The 14,033-nt window shown below is 39.1% G+C and overlaps 10 protein-coding genes across 10 annotated transcripts; 7 read left to right on the plus strand and 3 right to left on the minus strand. All coding sequences in view use genetic code 12, as the record gives it.

Annotated features, from left to right (window-relative positions):
* Positions 1-84: 84 nt before the first annotated feature.
* Positions 85-1,050, plus strand: I9W82_000292 (mitochondrial 37S ribosomal protein uS5m; the record flags this gene model as incomplete). The annotated part of the gene is made up of 1 exon (XM_067691828.1): positions 85-1,050. One exon carries the CDS (start codon positions 85-87, stop codon positions 1,048-1,050), a length of 966 nt encoding a protein of 321 aa, XP_067550318.1.
* A 129-nt stretch (positions 1,051-1,179) lies between these two features.
* On the plus strand, positions 1,180-2,526 carry DJP1 (Djp1p; the record flags this gene model as incomplete). Its single annotated transcript, XM_067691839.1, has 1 exon — positions 1,180-2,526. The coding sequence occupies one exon, from the start codon at positions 1,180-1,182 to the stop codon at positions 2,524-2,526; it is 1,347 nt and encodes a 448-aa protein (XP_067550319.1).
* Positions 2,527-2,679: 153 nt separating this feature from the next.
* LKH1 (bifunctional aminopeptidase/epoxide hydrolase) lies at positions 2,680-4,566 on the plus strand (the record flags this gene model as incomplete). The annotated part of the gene is made up of 1 exon (XM_067691850.1): positions 2,680-4,566. One exon carries the CDS (start codon positions 2,680-2,682, stop codon positions 4,564-4,566), a length of 1,887 nt encoding a protein of 628 aa, XP_067550320.1.
* A 14-nt stretch (positions 4,567-4,580) lies between these two features.
* Positions 4,581-5,183, minus strand: SNL1 (Snl1p; the record flags this gene model as incomplete). Its single annotated transcript, XM_067691861.1, has 1 exon — positions 4,581-5,183. The coding sequence occupies one exon, from the start codon at positions 5,181-5,183 to the stop codon at positions 4,581-4,583; it is 603 nt and encodes a 200-aa protein (XP_067550321.1).
* Positions 5,184-5,828: 645 nt separating this feature from the next.
* I9W82_000296 (uncharacterized protein) lies at positions 5,829-6,908 on the plus strand (the record flags this gene model as incomplete). The annotated part of the gene is made up of 1 exon (XM_067691872.1): positions 5,829-6,908. One exon carries the CDS (start codon positions 5,829-5,831, stop codon positions 6,906-6,908), a length of 1,080 nt encoding a protein of 359 aa, XP_067550322.1.
* A 549-nt stretch (positions 6,909-7,457) lies between these two features.
* On the plus strand, positions 7,458-7,910 carry COX5 (cytochrome c oxidase subunit Va; the record flags this gene model as incomplete). The annotated part of the gene is made up of 1 exon (XM_067691883.1): positions 7,458-7,910. One exon carries the CDS (start codon positions 7,458-7,460, stop codon positions 7,908-7,910), a length of 453 nt encoding a protein of 150 aa, XP_067550323.1.
* Positions 7,911-8,115: 205 nt separating this feature from the next.
* On the minus strand, positions 8,116-9,597 carry I9W82_000298 (basic helix-loop-helix domain-containing protein; the record flags this gene model as incomplete). The annotated part of the gene is made up of 1 exon (XM_067691894.1): positions 8,116-9,597. The coding sequence occupies one exon, from the start codon at positions 9,595-9,597 to the stop codon at positions 8,116-8,118; it is 1,482 nt and encodes a 493-aa protein (XP_067550324.1).
* Positions 9,598-9,800: 203 nt separating this feature from the next.
* Positions 9,801-10,445, plus strand: SFT2 (Sft2p; the record flags this gene model as incomplete). Its single annotated transcript, XM_067691905.1, has 1 exon — positions 9,801-10,445. The coding sequence occupies one exon, from the start codon at positions 9,801-9,803 to the stop codon at positions 10,443-10,445; it is 645 nt and encodes a 214-aa protein (XP_067550325.1).
* Positions 10,446-10,467: 22 nt separating this feature from the next.
* Positions 10,468-10,926, minus strand: HNT1 (adenosine 5'-monophosphoramidase; the record flags this gene model as incomplete). Its single annotated transcript, XM_067691918.1, has 1 exon — positions 10,468-10,926. One exon carries the CDS (start codon positions 10,924-10,926, stop codon positions 10,468-10,470), a length of 459 nt encoding a protein of 152 aa, XP_067550326.1.
* Positions 10,927-11,570: 644 nt separating this feature from the next.
* CDC48 (AAA family ATPase) lies at positions 11,571-14,006 on the plus strand (the record flags this gene model as incomplete). The annotated part of the gene is made up of 1 exon (XM_067691929.1): positions 11,571-14,006. One exon carries the CDS (start codon positions 11,571-11,573, stop codon positions 14,004-14,006), a length of 2,436 nt encoding a protein of 811 aa, XP_067550327.1.
* Positions 14,007-14,033: the final 27 nt, after the last annotated feature.

Here is a 14,033-nt window from a genome sequence, read left to right on the forward strand (position 1 = left end):
GACACTGAAATATAATTTGAAAAAAGCATTTTTTGACACTTTGAAAATTTTTTTTATAGAACTACTCAACCAGTAACAGCCCAGATGTTCAAGTCCCTAAGTAGGTGCTTCGGTACCACATCACAGCTCCTTAAACAATCTGGAGCATCCAAAGTTGAGAAGCATCTAGATTACCTCAAGCATTACTATAATCCTGAGTTATTGGAGAGTATTAAACTTACTGAGTCGGTGGTGGATCCCAAAGACTACTTGAACTTGCAATTACAAGGCCGTGAGGGTAAATCAAAAGTAGCCCCAAAGTCGAAGTTTGACTATTCAACGACTGATCCTGAATGGAATGAACCTATTCTTTACCCAAACCAAGGTTTAGGTCGTACACCATATCCCCCAATTCCACAAGTACATTCACCAGATCGGGGCGATTTGAGAATACGTTTCAGTAATGCACCAAGGGCGCCAAACGACTCGCCACAGTCAAGTACTGCAGTGAAGAATACAAGTCAAATCGCTAGAGAATTGAGTCAACTTACCGGCCTAGATGAAAGATACATACGAAACTTGTACATCAGACCATTGGTAATGAAACGTGTGTCTTTGAAAACAGCAAAGGGTAACATTGCCAATTTCTTTGTTATGTCTGTGGCTGGTGATAAGAATGGTATGTTGGGTATTGGTATCGGTAAATCAAGAGATGGTATTCGTACAGCAGCAACAAAGGCACATTGGAATGCAGTGAAAAACCTAACTCCTATAAAACGTTACGATAATAGAACTATTCTTGGATCCTTTGAAGTCAAATACCATGCAACAAAGTTGAAATTCAAGTCTGCTCCAATTGGTTTTGGGTTGAGGTGTAATAGAAACATTTTCGAAATCTGCCAAGCTGCAGGTATCAAGGACCTTAGAGGAAAAGTACACAAATCTAGAAACCCAGTATTGGTTGCCCAGGGGTTCTTCAAGGCTTTGACACAACAAAAGTCAATTGAGGAATTGGCTTTGAACAGAGGTAAGAAGGTGGTTGAGTTGAGAAAGGTTTATTACTCAAATTAAAGGATGTAAATAGTATAAAGCTCGCGTGTAACAAAGAAATTTCACAATTTTTTATTTTTTTTTTTTTTTTCCTTTTTACAAAAATAGATAACAATCCTTCGTCTGTTACACACAGATCTTCACTCCATCATGGTTGTAGATACTACCTACTATGACCTTCTAAGCATCGAAACAACGGCAACCTCGCTTGAGATTAAAAAAGCGTACAGACAAGCAGCTATTAGATTACACCCTGATAAAAACCCCGATGACCCAGATGCAGCAGCAAAATTTCAAGAAGTGGGGCAAGCCTACCAGGTATTGAGTGATGAGCAGTTACGTCGTAAATATGACAAATATGGTATACAGGAGTCGATACCGCAGGAAGGATTCGAAGATCCAGCGGAATTCTTTTCGATGATTTTTGGTGGCGAAGCTTTTAAAGATTGGATTGGGGAGTTGACATTGCTACTGGAACTTTCAAAGACCGCAGAATTATCCGAAACGGAGAAGAAGGATGGCAAAGATGGAGATGGGGAAATCGAACCTACTCCTGATGGTGAACAAAAGAAATTGTCACATGCTGCTCATGTAGATGCTGAAGACGAGGAGAAGCGCAAAAAAGAAGAATTGGAAAAGTTTGAGGAAGAGTGTCGTGTCAAGAAGCTTGAAACTAGAGCAGAGCTTGCGAAGAAGCTTGTCGATAAGTTGTCGTTACTCACGGAAACTGATATGAAAGATGATGTAATTGAATCATTTAAAGCAAAGATGAACTATGAAGCTGAGGCTCTAAAGATGGAAAGTTTTGGTTTGGAAATTTTACATACAATGGGCTATGTTTATAAAAGCAAAGCCAAGATATTCTTGAAAAGCCAAACATTTTTTGGTTTTGGTGGATTGTGGCTGTCTATAAAAGAGAAAGGTGGTGTGGTGAAGGATACATTTAGGACAGTGTCAGCAGCCTTGGATGCACAAAGAACAATGGAAGAATATGCGCAGATGCAACAGGATAATGAGTACCATGCACAAAAGGAAAAGGAGGAAGAGGAGGCCAAACATAAAGCCGAGCAAGAAATGGAAAAACTTGAAGAAGAGTTGGAGGAGGTGCAAAGGCAGAAAGAGGGAGAACCAAAGGAAGGAGAAGAGAGTTCTGCTGATGGCAAGAAAGAAGTACATTTTGAACCACCAAGTCATACTCCAGAGGAATTGGCGGAGATGGAAAAGTATTTATTAGCCAAAGTCCTTGCTGCTGCTTGGAACGGCTCAAAGTTTGAAATACAGGGCACTTTAAGGGCTGTTTGTGATACAGTTTTGGAAGATGAAGAAATAACGCTTAACGAGAGAGTCAACAGAGCCAAGGCTTTGAAATTAATGGGTGAAGTGTTTAGTGCAGTTACAAGGACTGAACAAGAGGATGAAGAGGCTCGAGTATTTGAAGAGCTTGTTGCTGAGGCTAGTAAAAAGAGGGAGAGGAAAAAGAGACCAAAGAATGTATAGTTTAGGCTGTTTTTATTTGATAATTTTTCATTGACGAGCGGAGTTTTGTGCCGTACCGTACCACCTGCTTTTTTGTTTTTGCACCTATGAAAAAAGTGAAAAAAAAAAATAAAAAAAGAGTACTTCTCCAACTTTTTAAAGTTTAACCCAACCATGAGCCTCATAGATAAAATTAAAAGCAGATCCCACAAGGTAGACCCTTCGACTCAGTCTAACTACACTGATTTCAAAGTAAACAGCACTACTTTGGAATTGAGTGTTTCATTTGAGGACAAATGCATTCGAGGAAATGTCCAATTTGACTTGACAAACAAGACCAACACTGACAAACTTATTCTTGATACTAGTGTGCTTAAAATAAACGATGTCAAAGTTGATGGTGAAACTGTTACTTATGAATTGGGGCCAGCCAAGCCAGTAGTAGGTTCAGCATTGCAAATTGCAGTTCCAAAAAACTCCGCTATTAATGTGGAGATTTCATTTGAAACTACCGACAAATGTACTGCTATTCAATTTATCAAAGGAGATACTGGTCCATATGTTTTCTCCCAGTGTCAAGCCATCCACGCTCGTAGTTTGTTTCCATGTTTCGATACTCCAGCTGTGAAATCACCTTATAAATTCATTGGAAAATCGCCAGCAAAGGTTACTATGTCAGGAAGACCAGTGGCTAGTGAAACCGCCAATGTATACAAGTTTGACCAACCTATCCCAATTCCTTCATATTTGGTATCAATTACATCGGGTAACTTGTGTAAGGCACCAATTGGACCTAGGTCTGATGTATACAGTGAAGCCACCAATATAAAAGAATGTCAATGGGAATTTGAAAAAGATATGGAAAACTACCTCCAGATTGCCGAGGCATTGGTATTTGATTATGAATGGGAGAGGTTCGACTCCTTAGTTTTGCCATCTAGTTTCCCCTATGGTGGAATGGAAATTCCAAACATGACTCAATTGACACCTACTTTGATTTGTGGTGACCGTACTCAAACTACAGTTATGGCTCATGAATTAGCCCACTCGTGGTCAGGTAATTTAGTAACAAACTGTTCATGGGAACATTTTTGGTTAAATGAGGGTTGGACCGTTTATTTGGAAAGAAGAATCTTGGGTGCAATTGCTGCCAAGGAAGCCAAATCACAGGGGAAAAGCGATGAGGAATCGAAAGTATACGGTGAACAAGCTAGGCAATTGGATATGATATCCGGTTGGAATTCGTTAGTCGAAACCTGCAACACCTTTGACCCTCAATTTACCAAGTTGGTTATTGATTTAGAAGGTAAGGACCCAGATGATTCCTTTTCGAGAATCCCATACGAAAAAGGGTTCTTCTTTTTGTACCACTTGGAGACAAAATTGGGTGGTGTTGAACACTTTGATCCTTTCATCAAGTACTATTTTAAAAAGTTTAGATACCAATCGTTGGATACAGCTCAGTTTGTGGAAACATTGTACGAGTTTTTCACCCCATTGAATAAGAAGGATATACTTGATAGCATTGACTGGGATAAGCAATTGTTTGCTTCTGGCGCTCCAGATGAACCTAAATTGGATACCACTTTAGCAACGGAAGTTTACAAATATGGTGAAAAATGGGTTGACTACATCAAAAAGGGGGATTTCTCCACTATTCCATTCAGTGATGCCGATACTGAATCATTCCTGGGAGAACAAAGCATGTTGCTTTTGGAATACTTGCTGGAAAAGTTTAAGACATTGAAAGCTCCGGTGGAGATCATAAGAAAATTACCTCTGGTTTATCCAAAATACGCTAAAAGTCAAAATGGAGAAATTCTCTCGGTTTGGAATGAGATCTTGATTGGTAATGGCAACTACGGCGCAGAGGATGATATCGTCAATACTTTTGCCGCCTGGTTGGGACACACGGGAAGAATGAAGTACGCTCGTCCAGGATACTTGTTATTGAAAAACGGAGTGAGTAGCGATTATGCCATTGCTCAGTTTAAAAAATATGAAACATTCTACCACCCTATTTGCAAAGCAATGATTGAAAAGGATTTAGGTTTGAATTAGGCTAATATATAGATCTATACACCAATATCTTTCTTGAACTTGTCTAATCTCTTTTGATGATCTTGAATGAATTTGATAACCTTTTTTCTATTTTCTCTGAGAATGTCGTTTCCAGTGACATCAATTCCATCCAACTTGACCAATTCTTTCAATAACATCTCGTCGTAAAATTTAAATTTATTGTCAAGGTCATCTTTAGATAAAGTTTGGTAATTTTCAATATACTTGTCAATTTCTGGTACGTATTCCAGTTCAACATAATCCAAAATTTCTTGAATCTCCTTGTTAGCCCTTTGCGCTCTGCTCAACTTCTTCTTTCCACTTTTCTTCTTGTGTTTCTTTCCACTAGACTCATGTTGTTCACTTGAACCTGAGCTGAATAATCTACCCAAGAGGATCAATGTAGTTATTGAAATCAACGTCAATGACACTGTAACTGGGTTAACATTGAAGTTTTTAAAGTCGTTCAATACACTGTCAACTGTCAAGTCGTTGGTGTGGTGATGAATCAAGTCTGTCAATTGATCCCAATTCGTTGTGAGTTTGGACTTTGCTAACTCGACATATTGCTGAATCTCCTCGGATGTGGTTGGTATTTTCCCTTTCAATTGGTCCATTGTGACGAAAAGATGGGTTTTTTTTAATACGTCAGGTCGATTGAGGAAAATGCCTTAACTGATTAAATTTGTCGACAGTTTTGACGCAAGTGGAAAAAAAAAATTAAAGTGTAAACAATTTTTCATTTTTTCTTTTGTCTTTATTGCTCTTGTGGTTTTTCTAATTTTTCCGTTTTCATTTTCAATTCTCTCCACTTTAAGTTTGCTGTTGCAATAGTAAACTTCAATTCAAGTGTACCAATGGAAACAAATAGAATTAGAGAAGAACTATCGAGGCATATGATCTGTAAGATTTAAGTTTTCCTTGTAATTGAAATCTTTTTAACGAGTTCTTTAACATTTCTTGGTTTTATAGATTTTTGCATCTAATTGAGTGAAAAAGATATCAATATTTTAAACTTGAGTTAATGCACCAATCGAGTGACCTTTTCAAGAAAAATTGTTAGAGTATAACTAATGTAGCTACAGCCATTACCACACCCCATGTTTTCTCTTCCTTCACTTGAATTTGTCTCAAAAAATCATTTTCAATGATAAGCATGTGAAAAGGTTTGGGTGCAAACACATTACTGAGTTGCGCTACCAGTGCTTGTAATTTTTTCTCTTCCAAATTCGATGAGCTTTTTGCCAGTTTGAATCCTCCGTATGTCATTTGCGTTTGGATTTACTAATGAAGATCTCAGTGACGATGATCTAACCGAGAATCAAGTAGAGGTTACCCTGAAAAAGAGAACTGAGCGTGCTTTGGATACTTTTGAAGTCCTTCCAGAACATCAACCAAAGGTGCATTCCTTGACCAATATCCTACAGACATTGGAGAATGTTCGGCTTACGTTTGATAATTACACTACACCCGGAGGACAAATAGTTTACAGAAGAGAACTTTATGATGTAAAACATCAGATTATGATGGAAGAAGACAAAGATGTGCTGAATAAGCTTAGCGAATTGTTAATTGAGCGTAATGACGCCGACGTGCAAAGTAATGTTTATGAGGGCGGGTTCAAGAGCTGGGAATGTTCATACGATTCAGTAGATGAACTACACGAGATAAGGAAAAGTTTTGATTTGTTTAATCTGTCAGTATTAGAATTAGGATGTGGAACTGCTTTACCTAGTTGTTACATTCTACAGCGAAAATTCGAACACGGAGATAAGCGTCAAATGAGTATTGTACTATCAGATTTTAACTATGACGTGCTAAGATTAGTCACCATACCCAACCTTTTGATCAATTGGGCATCAACACTCCCTATTGAAGAGCTACATAGGTTGACAACTGATGAAGTGAATAGCAGGTTCGAAAACAATGAAGTGTTTGTAACTCACGGGTTGATAGAGGAGTTTGAGAGGCAATTGAAGGAATTCAATGTCGAACTTATTCCAATATCAGGTTCATGGGGAAGGGAGTTTAACAGCCTTGTTGAAACTTACAAAGTCAACTTTATTATTAGTTCGGAGACCATTTACTCACCTAATACGTTGCCTGTGGTTGCTGAATCCATAAAGGACATACTTGAGAAAGCAGGTACTAAGGGACGCGCATTAGTAGCTGCAAAAAACATATATTTTGGCGTTGGCGGATCTGTGATTGAATATTTGACCTATTTTAACTCAATTAAGGGCCCACATTTCAAAACTGACCTGAAGGAGATAATTGATTCGCTGTTGAGAAGGTCCTTAATTAGTATCGAATATGATGCACCTATCAAACCTGGTGCATGAAATATGACCTGATTTTTCTTTATCTTAGGTACACGACTTTTTTTATTTTTTATTTTTGAAACAAGTGGTAACTAAATGTGTAATGCTGTCTAGAGAATCTTCTCTAGGTCCATATAGGTGTCGCTTAGCGAAGAATAACATTTAATAGATAGACAATTTAAGACATGGTAGAAGCTCAGCAGAGGGAAAGTTATTCCTCTGAAAAGTTCGTGGAAAGCGCCCTCCGCTGCCTTCCCGTAGAGTCTCACCAGTAACCTTTGGCAGTATAGTACAGTACACATCACTCCATACATACATTTATTCATAAAAGTTTGTAGTTGCCAATTACACTGCATCTGCTTCTAAACTTTTTTTTGGTCTCCAAGGTTTGACCTAATTTTCATCCAATCAAATAAGGTGAGAATTTTTTTACGAAAGAAAAAAAAAGAAACAGCACAGTGAGAGAAGCCAAAAAAAAAAAAAAAAAAAATATATAAACTTCATTGGAAATATCACCTTACGTTTACAACTTTTACCAATCCATCAAGAAAAACAAATATTCAAGAGACAATGTTCGCTAGATCATTACAAAGACAAGCCATTAGATTCAACAGTACTGTTGCTAGGTCAGCCCCAAGAACCTTGTCCAACGCTTACATTGGAAAATTGGAGAGCAGATGGACTACTTTACCAAAGGAGGAACAACAAACTATTATAGAAGAATTGAAGTCAAGAATGGAATTGCCATGGCAAGACTTGTCTGTCGCTGAGAAGAAGGCTGCTTACTACATCTCATTCGGTGAATGGGGACCAAGAAGACCATTATATGGCCCAGGTGACAAGTCAAAGATTTTCTGGATTGTGACCGGTTCTGTTGTCGGATCAATAGCATTGTTCGGAGCTCTTAAGTTACTTGCAAAACCAAACCCAGCATCTTTGAACAGAGAATGGCAAGAGAAGTCGGACGAGTACTTGAAATCAAAGAATGCCAATCCTTTCTCCGGTTACTCACAAATTCAATAAAATCATTAGCCACTTTCCTCAGCTGGTTCACAGGAACGTTAAAAAAAGGAGAGAGAAATCAAAAAGAGTGTGTGTGCTCCTGGTGGGAAAAAGCTTCAACCCAAGCCTGTGGGGGGTTTTTTTTATTTATGTCGCCCAATCATAATAAACGATTCGAAAGAAAATGAAAATAAGTTGTACAAAACTCTATATAAACTGTAAAACGCTAAATGTTATTCTTCTCTAACTGTTGGATTTGCTTGGTCAATTGACTCCGAGCCACCTCTTGCTGCTTCAAGACATAGTTCAAATGATTAATATAGTCCACTGATTTGTTCAAAATGGTGGATTTATTAGGTTTTGTCTCTTTCACCTTGATGGAGCTGATTAAATCACTCAAGTCGCTTGTGTTGATGCTACTCTTTTGTTGCAATGTTTGCACTGCCGTCAATTGTGGATTCAACAATGAAGGTGGGACAATAATTCCCAATTCTTTTATCCTCTCCTTGATCAAATCACGTCTTCTACGTTCAACTGCATTGTGAAACTCCCTCCGTCTTTTCAATTTCTCCTCTTTTGAAAGTTGTTTTGTTGGGACAGAAGGATCAGTTTTTCCACTAGGCACAGATGTACTGAGCACTGCCGACTGTGAAGTCACTGGCGATAATGAGTTCCATTTCTCTTGTCCTATTGAATGGTTTGGAATTGAGGAGCTCATGTTTTGAGATGGGACATTTAAATTCATCGAGCGGTTGTTATTGTTGTTGTTATTGTTGTTGTTGTTGTTGTTGTTGTTGTTATTGTATTGTGGAGGCGAGTTCAAGTAGGAACCATCGTAAAAGTCAGGCGACACGTAGGATGCTGGGTTTAGTTGAGGCGACAAGTAAGAATTTGTCTGAGGGATATTGCTGCCCTGTCCGTAAGAGGGTCCACTAATACTTCCGTGCCTCGATAACTCAGGACTAAAAATATCTCCCGAGTTGTTATCAAGGGTATCTTCAGCAATTGATCGCAAGGAGTTGAAATGGTTTCCCTGTCGATTGGGTGGAGAAAAGTATTGAGGATTGAGAAAAGTGCTTTCTTCATAATTGTTACCTGGTGATATCAATTCGTCCAAATTGGCCGAATTAGTAGCAAATGGTTGTGTACTTTGCAATTGCGGTGAAAACAGCTGTGGAGACAAGTTTTCCGTGCCTTGTTGAGGAACATTAAGTTGTGGTCCTAAAATGGCTTGTGAAAATGCCACATCATCTAAAAAGGGCTCACTTGAGAAAGAACCAGGGTTGGATGTTGAAAACGTCTCGGAATTGACTCTTTGGTGACCCGGTTGAAACTGGTTGTTAACGGTGTTTTGTGATTGCGACTGCGAGCCTTGCTGATTATATGTGAATCCCATAGGACTTAAGTAGTCACTTCCAGATAATTGTGTGTTTGAATTAAAGCCCGAGCCAGGGGTATTTGAATTTATATTGCTTCCACTGCTAAAAAAATTACCCGAGGCATCGTTTCTGTTTTCCTCATAATTATTGGTCAAGTCTAAAGAGTAGTCCTGTTGCAGTTGCTGCTGTCTACCTTCACCGAGCAGGTCCAAGTTCAAATTGAGCGATTGTGAGTTGTCCTCCGTATCTTGGGTTGTGTAGTTGAAGTCGTTGAATTCTTCACTTTGTCTGGGAATCTCGGAGGGACTATCTTTTAAAAAGGCATCCATTGTTGAATGTAGCTACTCGACTCGTATTGGGAATGATATATGGCTTCAAAAAGAATGGGCTTCTGAGATAAGGGATTAACGTTCAAAACAAAATTGTTTTTATTTTCTCTTTTCTTTATTTTTTTCTCCCTCTCTCTCTCCAAAAGTCTCTTTAAAATTGTGGTTGACCCTCATTTTGTTTTGCCTCCACTATATATTAACAAATGTCAACGGATACAGAGAACGTGTTTCGACAACTGTTCCGCAACTGGAACGTACGATCATCTACACAACCAGGCAGTAGTAGCCAGCCTGTATTACTGGAATGGACTGATTATTTCAAATCTGGCGCTAATGATATCTACAACCGATTGCCTACATCCATCCAAGAAGCTACTAGCAGCAGCAACACCTCACAAGAACCATCATGGTTTACATTATCAAGATTTGAGCGCCTAGTTGGGTTTGGATGTTGTCTAGCGGCCTCCATTTTGTGCTTTGTTCTTTGCTTTTTCATGTTCCCCGTGTTGGCTCTTAGGCCCAGGAAGTTTGGATTACTATGGACTGGTGGGTCGGTTTTATTTATATTTTCGTTTGGTATTTTGCAAGGACCACATAGCTATATACGGCACTTGCTATCGCGTGATCGTATAGTATTCACCACCGTGTTTTTCACATCGATACTTTTGACTTTGTATTCGAGTGTGGTGGTAAAGAGTAGTTTGCTCACTATATTCACTAGTATTATTGAAATTTTGGCAGTGGCATACTATACTGTCAGTTATTTCCCATTCGGTGCTTCTACACTCACATTTTTCACAAGTTATATATTTGGCTACCTTGGTGGTTTAATCGGTGGAATTTTATAATAATAAAATACACAAATCTACTTTACAACTTTTCATTCTCTTCCTTTTCCAATTCTTTCTTCAATTGATTGTAGTATTCTTCCAATTTAGGGAAGTTCGTTTCCTCAGCTGGCCATCCAACGATTAAACCGGTTTTGTCATCCCTTTTAGGAATCAAGTGGAAGTGCACATGGTCAACAACTTGGTGAGCAATTGTTCCATTGTTTTGCAAAACATTGTATCCTTCTCCATCTAAAGAATCGTTCTCATCCAATTTCAAAACACGAGTCAATCTCTTGACAACAGGCAAGAGGTCGCTCAAGTATTCATCAGGAATACTGTGGAGTCTTGCTCCATGATGCTTGGGGATAATCAATACATGTCCTTTGGCAGTTGGCTGAATGTCCAAGAATGAGTAGGTCTTGGCAGTTTCAATTAATTTAAATGAAGGAATTTCTCCTTTGATAATTTTGCAAAAGATACAGGAAGCGTTGGATGCCATTTGGTGGAGTAAAGACTTAACGGATGTGATTCTCCATACACACCCTTTTTATTATTTTTTTTTGTCCGCACTTTTATTTGCTACCATCTCGGGGTTGGAAAAAAGTGGTGAACCCGAGTGGGCTGTTGGCCCGTGAGTGGTATACAGTAGCTGGTCAATCCTCGAGAGGCTGGGAAATTGTTCCAATCGCCCCAGGCTTGTAATAAACTCTGAGTTGTCTCCCATATTGCTCTCCCTTATCCACCACTGTATTCCATTTCATCTTCTCTAAAAGGTTCTGCTTTAGTTCAGGACATACCATGTACTCTCTATATCTTACTACAGTACGTTCATTGCCTTCGATGTTGCCACCGTGTAATATCTTTGCTGTCTGCTCTGTGGTTGTGGTCTCAGTTTTTTTTTTTTGCCACCACATATACAGTAGACAGTGTGTCGCGTCTTTCAACTGCTGTAATTTTACGACACTCCCAATGAACAACAACAAACTCAATCGAAAAAGAAAGAGAGAGAAGAAACATTTGCCATCAAAAAAAGTGATTTCAAATTTCAACAAACTTATAATCCTTATACTTTCTCTCTCTTTCTTTTACAACCAAACAATATTCATTAAGAAGCTTCACTACACACACGTATCAATTACATAAATGACAGGAGAGGAAGATAAGAAACAACATTACGATGCCTCTGGTGCATCCGCTGTTGACGACAAAACAGCCACTGCGATTTTGAGGAGAAAGAAGAAAGATAACGCCTTGGTTGTTGATGATGCAACAAATGATGACAACTCAGTCATTACCATGTCTTCAAACACAATGGAGTTATTGCAATTGTTTCGTGGTGATACTGTCCTTGTCAAGGGTAAAAAGAGAAAAGATACAGTTTTGATTGTTCTTGCTGATGACGACATGGATGATGGCGTTGCAAGAATCAATCGTTGTGTTCGTAATAACTTGCGTGTGAGACTAGGTGATATCATCACTGTTCACCCATGTCCAGATATCAAGTATGCTAATAGAATTTCCGTTTTGCCAATTGCCGACACCATTGAAGGTATTACAGGATCATTGTTTGATCTCTACTTGAAACCATATTTTGTTGAGGCTTATAGACCGGTTAGGAAAGGTGACTACTTTACTGTAAGGGGTGGTATGAGACAAGTTGAGTTTAAAGTTGTCGAAGTTGACCCTGAAGAGATTGCTATTGTTGCTCAGGATACCATTATTCATTGTGAAGGAGAGCCTATCAACCGTGAGGATGAAGAGAACAATATGAACGAAGTTGGTTACGACGATATTGGTGGATGCAAGAAACAAATGGCACAGATTAGAGAGTTGGTTGAGTTGCCTTTGAGACATCCTCAATTATTCAAATCAATTGGTATTAAACCTCCAAAAGGTATCTTGATGTATGGTCCACCAGGTACCGGTAAAACCATCATGGCAAGAGCGGTAGCCAATGAAACCGGTGCTTTCTTCTTTTTAATCAATGGTCCAGAAATTATGTCCAAAATGGCTGGTGAATCAGAATCGAATTTGAGAAAGGCTTTTGAGGAGGCAGAAAAGAACTCACCTTCCATTATCTTTATTGATGAAATTGATTCTATTGCACCAAAAAGAGACAAGACCAATGGTGAAGTTGAAAGAAGAGTTGTTTCACAATTGTTGACCCTTATGGATGGTATGAAGGCCAGATCGAATGTTGTTGTTATTGCCGCTACTAATAGACCAAACTCCATTGACCCAGCCTTGAGAAGATTTGGTAGATTTGATAGAGAAGTCGACATTGGAGTTCCAGATGCTGAGGGACGTATGGAGATTTTAAGAATACACACAAAGAACATGAAGTTGGCTGATGATGTTGACTTGGAAGCAATTGCATCAGAAACTCATGGTTTTGTTGGTGCCGATATTGCATCTTTGTGTTCTGAAGCAGCTATGCAACAAATTCGTGAAAAGATGGATCTTATTGACTTGGAAGAAGAGACCATTGATGCTGATGTTTTGAACTCGCTTGGTGTTACTCAAGAAAACTTTAGATTTGCTCTAGGTAACTCCAACCCATCAGCCTTGCGTGAAACCGTTGTTGAAAACGTTAATGTTACTTGGGACGATATTGGTGGTTTGGATAACATCAAGAATGAGTTGAAGGAAACCGTTGAATACCCTGTGTTACATCCTGAACAATACCAAAAGTTTGGTTTGGCTCCTACCAAGGGTGTCTTGTTCTTTGGTCCACCAGGTACAGGTAAGACTTTGTTGGCCAAAGCAGTTGCCACAGAAGTGTCTGCCAACTTTATCAGTGTCAAGGGTCCTGAGTTGTTGAGTATGTGGTACGGTGAATCAGAATCTAATATTCGTGACATTTTTGACAAGGCAAGAGCAGCTGCTCCAACTGTTGTATTCTTGGATGAATTGGATTCCATTGCTAAATCAAGAGGTGGCTCAAACGGTGATGCTGGTGGTGCTTCAGATAGAGTTGTTAATCAATTGTTAACAGAGATGGATGGCATGAATGCCAAGAAGAATGTTTTCGTTATTGGTGCCACCAACAGACCTGATCAAATTGATCCTGCTTTGTTGAGACCTGGTAGATTGGATCAATTGATTTATGTGCCATTGCCAGATGAAGCAGCTAGACTTTCTATCTTGAAGGCTCAATTGAGAAACACACCTTTGGAGCCAGGATTAGACTTGAACGAAATTGCCAAGATCACTCATGGATTCTCCGGTGCCGATTTGAGCTACATTGTACAAAGATCTGCCAAGTTTGCTATCAAGGATTCTATCGAAGCACAAGTCAAGGCCAACAAGGAGAAGAGTGAGGATGTTGAAATGAAGGGTGATGGTGCCGCAGTTGAGGAAGAGGTTGACCCAGTTCCATACATTACCACCTCGCATTTCGAAGAGGCAATGAAGACAGCGAAAAGATCTGTTTCTGATGCTGAACTACGTCGTTATGAAGCATATGCCCTGCAGTTGATGGCTTCAAGAGGTCAATTTACCAATTTCAAGTTCAACCAGGGTGGTGCTGCATTTGGCGAAGAAGAACAAAATCAAGAAGAGGATGATTTATACAGTTAGATTAGTAGTTTTTTTTTACGTAAAAGA

The sequence above is a fragment of the Candida metapsilosis genome (genome assembly GCF_017655625.1).
Source record: "Candida metapsilosis strain BP57 chromosome Unknown scaffold1, whole genome shotgun sequence".
Lineage (NCBI taxonomy): Eukaryota > Fungi > Ascomycota > Pichiomycetes > Serinales > Debaryomycetaceae > Lodderomyces > Lodderomyces metapsilosis.